Here is a 12424-nt window from a genome sequence, read left to right on the forward strand (position 1 = left end):
CACGGTACTTGAGTTGCACGAAATCTCGAATAGCACGGTTAAAAATTGCGACAACCCTCGAATAACACGGGGTTCGAATTACACGAAGCCGCGAAAATTCCTTTTAAAAACTGAAATTTAAGGATCCTCTACCTCTTCAAGGAAAAACAAATCAATCTTTGGAGAGTGACAGTGGTTGAACATATGTAATTTAAAAATTATTGCGTTTATAAAGTTTTACCTTTTAAATTTCAAATAACACGATTTCGAATAACACGGAACCAATTAACCGTGTTATTCGAGGGATACCTGTACATGCATACATACAATTGTATTTAGTATATTTGAAGTGACTACTTAGTAGCGCTCTTGGTATTCGACTAACCGGATTAACCCGTTAGCTTATTATCCGAATAGTGATATTCGGTTTGCAGTATTCGGATAGTCGTAAGTCGTCGATTATTCGATATTCGAACTTCGTTCAAATTTTTTACTCTGTATGTACATATGTATGTATATAAGTTTATAGAAACTTTGTACTAAAAATCAAAGGCTGCTTGCATTTCAAATAATTCTAATTTTTTTAAACACTTGAAACAGAGCTACCATTCGAATAGTCGCCGTAGAACAAATATTAGAATAATCGCAATGTTAACGACTATTCGAATACTATTAATCTGTTACTATTCGTACGAAGGGTTACAAATCGGGTATTCGAATAATCGGTTTTCAGCTTATTTGAAAAATTTTAAGAGACCTACTACATATTTAGTATTTATCAAAAAAGCAAAGCAATAATATAATCGCATCATTAAATAACAAGCCGCAATAAAAATAAAAAAAAAACTGAAAAATTACAAAGCGACAAAAAACAAAAATAGAAATTGTACTTTGTACTGTACGAACAACAGGCTATTGCATTTTTGTTGTTGTTGTACACTGTTACCAAGCGAATGTTGGCAAACACAACTGCCAACCGCAATAAATTATTGCGATACTAAATGTAAATACCGCACAACAACAAGTTGAAATATAAAAGCAACAACCAAATGTTGTTGCAATTCGAAGTACAATCAAACGAGAATGACTGAACGAACTTTTAGATGTTTTTTAACTAATCAATCTTTTTTATGTTTACTTAATATTCACAAGTATATTGAAAACACTCCGTATCACTTCTAGAAAGCAAATATTTACAATTCTCTCGTCAAGGTGTTGTAATTGATTGGATAGTATGGCTGAGAGTTGGTAATGGCCGCACACTTATAATGTGATTAAAAATCACTAGAAGCCACACTTAATTTTTTTATTGTATTATATATATTACTCTGGTAGTGAACGAGAATAAGACGAAATGTCTCCTGTCATCAAACAAACACTTGCGATTAAGCTCCCACGTCACTGTTGACAGTCATAACTACGAACTTGTAGATAATTTCGTCTATCTTGGAACCAGCATTAACGGCAACAAGCAACAACAAAGTCAACCTCGAAATCCAACGCAGAATAACTCTTGCCAACAGATGCTACTTTGGACTGAGTAGGCAAATGAGAAGTAAAGTCCTCTCTCGACGAACAAAAACCAAACTCTATAAGTCACTCATTATTTCCGTTCTGCTATATGGTGCAGATCAGTCATCATAATCATCAATAAAGAAGAAGATAAGTATGTTACTACTCAACTATGTAGTTATGAGATATGTATGTGCGAGATGTGCCGAGTTGACAGTCCTTGGTCGAATAAATATTCAGGTCCGTTTCGATTATGTACGGTCTGTCTGCCCTAATATGTATATAGGCAAAAGCATTGATAACATCTAAGAGCCGCCAAGTCAAAAGGTCAAAAGTCGCACCACTGATTTGCATAAGAAGTACTGATGAAAGCGTCGGGAATATAAAACGGTGTCTACGGTTAAAGAAATAGTGTCTGGAGCTTGCATTTCTATAAATTAAAAATAGTAATAAAATAAGAATTGAATTTTAAAATCTTTAATTAGTGACAAACTTGAGTAACACATGCAAGGTGTGAAAATCATTCGACGGAAAATACCGTATATAACGTAGACTTGCAGTATATTTCCTTCGACCTTCACAACTTGTTTGTTAAAGATACAATAAAAGAATTTTTACTATATTACATTGCGTTAAAACCTCTTTTATGAACCTTTTGTTTCTATAATTTTTAAAAATTTATAATTACTAACAAGTCAAGCAACTGAAACAGGGACTAACATTTATGCATAGTTTTATTTTCTTATGTTGGAAATATTCTTCAATAGACCAAAGAGCGGACTACTCGAACTCCATTCAAAAACGAACGTATAAAAAAAATTCACTGACTAAAATGAAAAATTTACGATAATTATTGTCAATTATCCAAATGTCAACTGAATTCAAAATCACATTATAGTTATATGAATAGGTATAATAATGACCACATTATATAAAATAGTTTACACTTCTGGCGGAACGTATTTGCTGATTGATTAGTGTCTGTCTTTGGCTGGATCGAGATTATTATTCTGGATTTCCTAGTGTAAAATTGTACATAATTACTTGTGCAGTTAGCTTAAGCTTAGAGGTTTATATATAACTAATACCCCCAAGTTGGTATTTATTTAAGAATTTAGGGAAAAATAAGGCTGCTCTAAAAACGCAATTTAAATAGCAAACTAAAAACCCCATTATTTTGGTAAAACTCGATTTTATTATTCAACAGAGATCCCATCGAGACCGATACAGCGATTCTTGGCCCACTCTTTTGAGACAAATATGACATCTAGTGCTTTCTATGTATACATATACATACATATCGCTCATTTGCTGCAAGACCGGCATAATTCAAAAAACGTGATTTTGGAGTTAATGTTGCAGAATTGTTCGTATATCATACTTCATGTTGAGTGAAAAATTCATATGAATACCTCTTATATGCTCCGCTTGAGAAGAGGAGTAAGGTTGGAGTCACCGTGTAAGGTTGTAGTAAGTTGAAAACTTTAAACGCGTTTTCTGGCGAATCGATTTTTTTTACTTATGCCGGTCTTGCAGCAAATGAGCGATATGTATACTTATTATCTACAACTTTGCTTCTGCCGTTTTCCAATAGATGCCCCTAGGGTTAAGCACTGGTCGATTCAATCGATTAAATCATTTTATATCGATCTAGGACATTTGTGTCAACATTAACCCAAGAAAATATTTGTAGAGATCTGTTTGCATCCCAAACTTATTCTCAACTGAAAATGTCACTTTTTTAGCCGAATTCTCGACATTTGCGGGAAATTTTGCTTTTCTTTTTTAATTCCAAGAAAAGTGCGGCTAAGGACCCGTCCACGCTTTACTGAGGCTGACACATACATAGATAATACTATTACTCTACTACTACCATCTATATGATTTCTGTTAGGTATTAAAAAAATATAGAATTTTTGTAAAGCAACTTGTGTTATTTTACAAAACAATGGATCATAAATCATTTCGTGTGTTAATTAAGCATTGCTTTTTGAGAGAATAAGGGAAAACACTTTTGGATCGTTTTTATACAATAAAGCCTTAAATTTACAAAAAAAAACGGCGGAAGCAAAGTTGTAGATCTATGTATACATGTATCATAACTAAAATTATAATTGTTATGAAATGTGGAAACATTTATGTATGTATGTATATATGTATATTTTTAACTTTGAGACTTATTAATCCGGTAAGCAACATGGAAGGCAGCGGCATAATCTGTAGTAATTTTCGTTGGATCTTGAGTGATTTTCACGAGTATTTCATGGAAGGAGAGCAAACGTGAACTAATTAAATTATATTGTACAATGTTGTCAAGACGTCATAAAGAAGAAATGTAAAGTGTTGAACACAATGACGGCGACAGACTGCAAACGACATCTGTCAAATCTTAAAATACACACGTTCTTATGGACACAGTTATTTTGACGGTTGTCGTTCTCGCTAACTTCAATATACTCCTATATTTGCCAACGACAGTAGGACGACAGAAGAGATGACAGTAGAGTTGACAGTAGAGTTGAAGATAGAGAGATGAAGTGGAGTGGTGATGCCACTAATGCATATGTAAAATGTAAAATTATTCACAGTTCTAACAAACTTGACGTTATTTTACAAATAAAAGCATAAAATAGCTCTATTATATCATTTGTAATAATATTTGATAACTTAAAACAAATAAATTTATCTATTTGCTTAAGTATGTTTTGCATAAAAAATTTCACTTTGAACAAAATATTAAAATTTCATTGAAGTGCAAGGTATTAGTATGGCCACAACGAAATTGTGTACATACAAAATGGACAACTGCGTTGTTTTGTGTACATGCCGGCCATTGTTGTGTTGCTGAGTTCTCACAAATGTTCATGTAGTAGGATTCACAACGCAATTTTCAGTTCACTGTCGTGCTGCAGCAGTCTGTCGCTTTCATTGTGTTCAGCACATAAGATAACAGTAAAAACAGTAAAGCAGTAGTCGAACACGTTGTTTTGAACTGCAATTAAACACACATATAATAATATGTATGTACATATGCATATTTGTTTATATTATTCTCACTTATCAAGAGTGGTTGTTATCTAAATATGCCATTATTTCAACTTTACTGCATGCTTTTCTATTCCTGTAGCAAATTTATTAGAGACTAAATTGCCTTGTTTTAAATTGCATGCATATACTCGTACATGTGTACATATTTACTTGTCTGCAATGAAATGCTTATGAACTAATTAAACCTTGATAACATAAATCGTCGAAATAAACGCGACTTGCATGCGATTTACATATAAATACGAACATAAAAGTACATACATATATATGTATATATTTGTGCACATAAGTATGTATGGTATGTGTCCCAAGCTTAATCCTCTTTCTGCGCTTCTAATCAACATTTATGAGACATTTATACATACATACGTACATACGTCCACATACTATAATAAATATATAGCAGCTTACATAAAAAGGAGGTGTGTACTTGTTGAACTACCATTGATTCTAGCGAAGCTACAAGCGTGAGTTGGAAGACGAGTGTTTCCGCTGAACTTGCTTTGAGCGTAGCTTGTTTTGTTCAACTTGCGTGTAATGTTATTGTTGTACAATATTTAATAATTCATGCTTATTTACGTTTGTTAAATCATCAACATGTTTACATACTCAATACACATGTACATTTGTAGGTATTTATATAAAATTGCACTTTGCATATCTTGGCTTACAATGAAAATTTACACACGTGCAAGTGGAGTGAGGTGCTTTAGTTCGCAGACACTGCAAATAACTAGTGCAAGATTCAACAATGTTTGTATAATATTTTTGTTGAGATCATACACCAAATGAAGCATGAAAATAGAAATTAAGTGAGATTGTTTTACCGCGGCCTTTGGCCTATATGCTCATATAGGCCCAGTACTCTGATAAATTCCATGGACTAGCTGGATACAGTGAAGGTGATATGACCTCTGTACACGGAGTTGGATCCATAAGCATTGAGCCTGCTTCTACAAATTCCTTGGCAATCTAGAATCAGGTGTTCTGGAGTTTCCGGTTTCATATCCTAAAACCGGCATTTTGCTCATGTTGGACAGGTGTTTCTTGAGCCTGCAGTGCCCAGCATAGAACGCGACAAGTAGATAGAATTCGTTTCAGGAGAGGTTGATCATATCCCTAAAGTTTGTTAGGTTGTATCCTCCCGACAGCAACTTGGTATGGCGCATCCCTGTTGTCTGCTGCAGATGTCTTTCAATACCAACACTCTCTTCTATTCGGAGCAGCCCTTTTATGGTGTGGGACCCAATCGCAAGGCCTTTTTCTAGCCACGTGATCCTAGAATCCGCAGCGAAGCGGGTAGTTCGTTGGCCAGCTCGTTGCCGGCTACGACCTTGTGTCCCAGATCAAGGGTACACGGTTTGCAAACTGATAAGCGGTTCAGTTTTTCTATATTAAATTAAAATTATTTACGAAGTTTTTCCTTGTAACGCCGTTTCTTGAAAGAAGGTGGTGTGTCTTTCCCTAAGGCATTGGTTTGTTGAGACGAAATTAAGCAGAAAACGCATTGAAAATGCCCTCTCTATAAATTTGAATAAGTATCTGCTTGTTACTTCTTCCTAAACTATCTCAAAAACTTATTTTGTTTTGCTTTTTGGTCTGTAAAAATTGTATCTCTTTATGAACATATGTACATATTTTGATACAAATTATTTAGAAAGAAGTATACATATTTTGAGCTCATATCAACCACACTCTTAATTATGGACTCGGAGATGAAGTTAGCAACACATTCTTTACTCCAAGATACTACTGGGGAAAATTTTATCAACATTTTTATTATAAAAAAAGGAATAGTTCTATATTAAACAATGTGATAATCTGTGGTTGTGGTTTAACGGCTCGTGAGGTCGTCTTATCGACAATTGAAGACAGTATTGAGACAGAAGAGAAAAGAAAGATACACATAATAGTCACTGCAAAGAGAGGAATCCTAGAAAATCTACAGATTATATTCAGTATTTCAAGCTTTCTGCAAGGAAATTTTCATAGAAAAGTCTCCATACATACAGAACACAATCATGTTATTTTACGAACACATTTTTGATTCCACAAACTTTGTTCTAATATGAAATTAATTTGTCTGTTCTCTTCAATAAGTCTGTTTATAATACAAGCGTAATAATTAATAGCGTTTCTTTATGTATTCCATTACGTTTATTGAAGTAATATTTAGTATCATTTAGCTGAACTTCACTGTACTGAGCTGTATATACATATGTAAGAATGTATGTACATACAATCAAAATATAGTCGAGCTAAGTTTCCAATGAAAGGGGTCTTTGACCGTAATATTGGCAAAATTTGACCTTAAGTGAACAGGTAAATTGAAAAAAAACACCTGTGCGAAAAAACTGAGTATACACATACATACATATGTACATATATATGTACAGATAGACATTTGCTGATGTTGAATAATTTTTTTTTCGATTTCGGCAGAAGCTTCTCATTTGCGAATTATACGATTATCAATAAAAAATTCTTATAAATATTTTTGAAAGTATAAATATACATATGTATGTAAGTATATATGTAGGTATATAGTTTTTGAAAATCATATATGTATGTATATGTACATGCGTAGCTACATACCCAAGTACATATGTACATATATGCATTTATATTTAAGCAGAGCAATGAAGAGAGCGTTGGTTCTGCTTTCGAAACTATCAAATCAAAATTTTGCTCACTTTCACATTCGCCGCAACACAATAGAGTTATTTATGTACTATGTACATATGTATGTATGTATATATGTATGTATCTACGTAAGAATTTTGTTTTTCTCGGTAAATGAGGTAATTAAGTTTACCGTATAGATAATTTGAATTAAGTGCAATATAATATTTTTACGGTAAACAAATTAAAAACAATAATATTGTCATAAAAACTTGTAAACAACCAACGTGCAAAAACAATGAGTTTTACCTTCTCACATATTAAATATATATAATTTATAGTACATATATAAGTATGTACATATCTACATATATTTACATAAACTTGTTTACCAAAGTCAATGTGATAAGACCAGGAAATTTTATGTTTACAGCACTTCTATTCAATTTTCATTCTTTGGATTGTACACATATATGTACATATGTATGTTTATATATATTATATATACATTTTTATCGAATCAACAATAGATACATTTGCACATATAAATATACCCGACTGATCATGCGAGTGTATTCATCGACGAAGTGAAACCAGTTCAAGCCAATTTCGTACGATCTCTACCAGCTGACGGCGACTGATGGCCGCAAAAGAGAGACACGGAGCGAGAGAGATCGACGCTTGTTAAACAATGTAAAAGATCTTAAAAAGTGGGAGTGTACAGTTTTGTTGTTGACGACAACTAAATGTGCGATTGTAACATACATACACACATACAAAGGTCAATACATATTTATTAAGTGTGGGCAACAACTGCCAAACTTGGCACGCTGCGTGGGGAAGCACGTGTTTGTGCTGCTTTTGGGCGCGACACTACACCGAACTTTTCTGTTGTTGCTGATGAAATACTCTATTTGTGCAGCTAAATATTTCTGTCCCAGCAACATAATTATATAAGTAGAGACTGTACATGTGCTTATAAACGTATGTACATACATACATACATATACATAATTGGTTGTATTTGTGAGCAGTATTGGAATTCCAACGAAGATCTTTAATAGTAATTGACCGTTAATGCAATGAAATCGCTACCAGTTCTTCGATTTCAATTACCCTGCCTCTACATGCACACTCATCCGTATGTATTACCTGCCTTTGTGCTATCTTCGTTATGAAAGCCAACAGCGTTGTCATCGCTCAAAAGTTACCTTTTTGTTTGTTATTGTTACTTCATTTCTGCTCCTCATTTATTTGCAGTGACAATAATTATTTATACATACATATGTATGTATGTATGTGTGTACTCAAATGTCCGCGCATGTGTATGTAAATAACATCGGCTACTGCAAATACTTTTATACATTCATTTCGCCTTGTTCTCGTTGGCTTTTGTACTCGGTGAAGCCACAGCTGTGTACGCACTACATTCGTGTGCTTTGTTTACCATGCTGCACAGTGTTTCAAAGTGTTAATTAATTTTCAAGTGAAATTTTTATTGTAACGAAAATTTCAGGTACACTACATTGGCTGAAAAGTCCCTGACATAACAATGTAAAAAGAAAAAATATATATGTATATTAGTGCATATCACTTTTCTTTTGTAGGCAACAATAATAACTCAATTCCATTTTACGGTAACACAAAATAATTTATTGTATTTCTGTGATGATTTCTGGCGTTAATATTAAATTTTAGACATGTACGGGAATAAAAGTTAGAAGAGGTCACTTAAAAAATAATATTTTTTTTAAACTTTGGTCGTTTTTAAGGTCTTTATGCTCCTAACTATGCTAAAAGTATATCTTAAAAGACTGTGACTATTTTGGTTGAATTATTTGTTTCGATTTATTCCTTTTTATCGAACTTCTTAGAACAAATTTATTTCATGTCCAAAATAGTTTTAGCATATCGAATGAAACGAATATACAAATTTTTTAATCATCGAACGTCGAGTTATTACAATTCCGAAATAAATAATTGTAAAGTTCGTACAGATGTGTACTTAATTCAGATGAAAACGTCTGTGAAAACCACTTTTGTAAATAGTAAGATTAACAATATTTTTTAAGTTTTCGAGATCTTCTTAATAATGTACTGAATACCCTAGGCAACAATGGGTTTAGGGCCTTGAGTTCCTCCACCTCCAAACTTTTGTTGTAAATGGAGAAAACAGCATTTTGGTGAATGGTCCATGGTCATAAAGGAACAAAAAAAAACCTGTAAATTTTATAGATTGACATTTTATTTACATAGTTGCCCACCGGTTTTCTCTATGAGTACAAACTTCTTATTTTAGTTTGATTCTAAAACTTCAATTGTATGTAAGTATAATATTATTATAGTACAGAAAATACCTCAATTAATTTCGACAAGCTTGAAGTTCGCACACGTAGCTCTCACTTGGTTCTTGTTTAATGTTAACCTATGTATATAAGTACTTCATTCTAAGTTTACTGAACTAAATGGTTTATGGTTTATTTTTCAAGTCAAGCTTTCTTTCATAAGAATTCAAATGAAACTGTCAGTAAATCTGTTGGATTTTTTGCCATTAATTTTGTGTTGATAAGGTATTCAACATTTTTTATTTCCTAAGAAATTTCTGGAAAGTAATTTTTAAGTGTAAATATTTACGGAATTTACCTCCCATACTTTTTTTATTAATTTTCAATTGAAATTAAGTCGCTACAGTCTAAAGTTTAGTGGGAAACATAAGAACTAGTCCTTGGAGGATTGGAAAAAAGTTGTCTGGTTGGTTGAAAAAAAATCAATGATTTAAAATCGGATCACAAACAGTATTACTGGCGTCGCCTACTTGAAAACCATAACCGACATCATGTCAACATCAGTAGGGGCTTTACGTGGTGGAACATAGTTCCACTAGTCAAAATCTCTGGAGTTATGATAGAAGAAGACCATTTGAATATTTTACGATTTACGGATTTTATGAACAGGAGTGCTTATCGAGTGAAAGCGATAGTTTTCCAATAAGATAACGATCCGATCCACAGCCCTTAATTTGATACTCGCTGATTCCATGCATAGTCAACGATTTCAGCTTATTCAATCACCAGCACAAAGTACCGACTTTAGACAATCAAGAACCTGTGGAGCAGATTGTGCAGTTTTCGAATAGCGCTGAGCAACATGGACAGCAGAGTACAAATCGAATGGAGAAGCATAACAAAGGAAATAGTAACGATCGTGTTTGAAAGTATGTCGAGATGTGTAATAGAACGCAGAGATTTTTGGACCAAATACTAAACTGTCTAGATTGAAGACAAAGCGCAGCAGAATTAAATATATATATAAACTCCGCTAACGCTTCAGTACATTCCTGTGGATCTTAAACCTATCCGATCTCTGGTCAAATTTGAGCTGAGATAAAGAATTTTACGGCCCTTAAAAAGCAAAAATGGAGAACATTGGCTTTTTAGGTATATATGGGAATTTTATGGCGTACAATTTTAAAAGGTCCCACTGTGAAACCCAATTTATTTGTTTATCTCACCTTTTTAACAGCCGATTTGTTATTGTTTTCTTTCAGTATGTGTTGAGACTCGGCGGTGTACGGTTAGGTCTATGCGCTGTGGCGTGATTACCGCAGCGCATTTAATGACTCCGACACACGTACACTCAAATGTACAAACATACATACAAAGCAGCGTTTCCTGCATTCTTAGAATAGAAAATTTACATATTCAGAAATGAATTAAAAAAAGAAAAAATATATTTTCTAAAATCGCTGCACATTAAAATTGATGTTATTTGTTACAGTATTTTTATTAAAAATGAGCGCGCTGATTTAGAAGAGCGCAGAGTTTATTTCGCAGTCGAAAGTGCACAGGCACGCGTCGTGAGTCAATAATTATACAAACGCAAAAATATTTTTTGTGATAAGTACCACATATGTATGTACATGTATGTATAGGTGCTTGTGTGTAAAGAAAAAAGTGTCAGAAACGTGTGTTGTTGATAAATCGTACGCTGCAATGACGGGAGCGCACACAATCACGCTGATCTTGACGTCCGTCTGAAAGTGTTTTCGTAATATTCGCAAACTCGTTTGTTTGTTGCTGTTGTTGTGACATTGATGCCGATATTGCTTGTGTTATCAGCATTGTTGAACACATCGATTTGAGGCATGAGCACGGTTAGTAATTTGCTTTTGTGTGGCAGTGCTGCGTCTTGCTGTTTGGGTGTGTATGTTTATAGGCGTGCTGCCTATTTATTAGTGACGCATGTAAACAACAACAAGGTGAGCACAACATAACACCACTACAAAGGCAGTGGAAGGCCTTACACCACTACATAAACGACTTACACGCACACAGGTGCATTATACCACACACACAAACGCAATTCTACACATACACACGCGCATTCAGGGAGAAGAGAGAGAGCGCGCGTTAACTCGTTCGCCGTTTGCTCAGCGTTGTATACCGGCGGCGTCGACGCCGACGTCCATCGCAACGTAATTGTCTTTTGTCTTGCGCTGCCAAATGCAAAAGCAGCGAGCGAAACCGTTTAAATTGCGACTGTGCCTGCTGTACGTGTAGCAAAACGTTTTTCAATTTGTGGCGAAAAAGACACACAATACTCGAGTGGAGGAAGGACCTCAGCGCAAACAAGGAAAAATATTTAGTAAAAATATAAAAATTTATTAAAAAGTGAAACTTATATATTGAAAGACAGAGTTAGTAAACTCGACAGTTTTCTAGTGCTAATGAAGCAGACAACACACAACGGCGAAAGTAAACTAAAAGCAATGTGCGCTTGCAAACACAAAGTGAACGCGTAATAGAAAAAACATTTTTACAAATATAAACCGAATTTATTTAAGAAAAAAATCTAAGTATCTTGACAGAGAAAGTGACAGCAAATAATAAAAAATAAAAAATAATAATATTACAAAAGATGTCTAAACGTAAAATGTGCTAAAAATAAAAGAAAATTTTCTTTTGCAATATTCTATAAAAATTCCCGTGCATCAAGGCAACAGTTGCGCATTTCCGCTTCCGCTCTACGGTTTGCTGAATTAATTGCTTGTTACAGACCAAACTACGCGCATCCTTAAGCAAGGCGTAAAATTAGCCTAAATTTCAAGTATTAATTAATATTTTCCGAGCAAAAGACAAAAAAGTCAAACAAAACGCAAAATGTCTGTGCCAATGCTGTTGACCCGTACAAACACTAGCACCTCCCTAGTAGGCATGGAGCTGACCGAGGCGCTGCTGCTGGACGAGCATATAACAAGTGTATG

At 34.0% G+C, this 12424-nt stretch overlaps 1 protein-coding gene across 4 annotated transcripts in view; it reads left to right on the forward strand.

Moving 5' to 3' along the window:
- The window catches only part of LOC105223787 (glycerophosphocholine phosphodiesterase GPCPD1), a 33340-nt gene that overhangs the window by 4697 nt on the left and 16219 nt on the right, over positions 1-12424 (forward strand). Inside the window, exon 1 of one of the 4 annotated variants that reach the window (XM_011201633.4) lies at positions 10712-12419. The exons of 2 other annotated variants lie outside the window; for them this stretch is intronic. In XM_011201633.4, the coding sequence (XP_011199935.2) occupies positions 12321-12419 (99 nt within the window). In that variant the 5' untranslated portion in view covers positions 10712-12320. Of the gene's footprint in view, positions 1-10711; positions 12420-12424 lie in introns of those variants that run through there. One more of the 4 variants, XM_011201632.4, reaches the window with a different exon arrangement.

This window comes from Bactrocera dorsalis, chromosome 5 (genome assembly GCF_023373825.1).
Source record: "Bactrocera dorsalis isolate Fly_Bdor chromosome 5, ASM2337382v1, whole genome shotgun sequence".
Taxonomy (NCBI): Eukaryota; Metazoa; Arthropoda; class Insecta; order Diptera; family Tephritidae; genus Bactrocera; species Bactrocera dorsalis.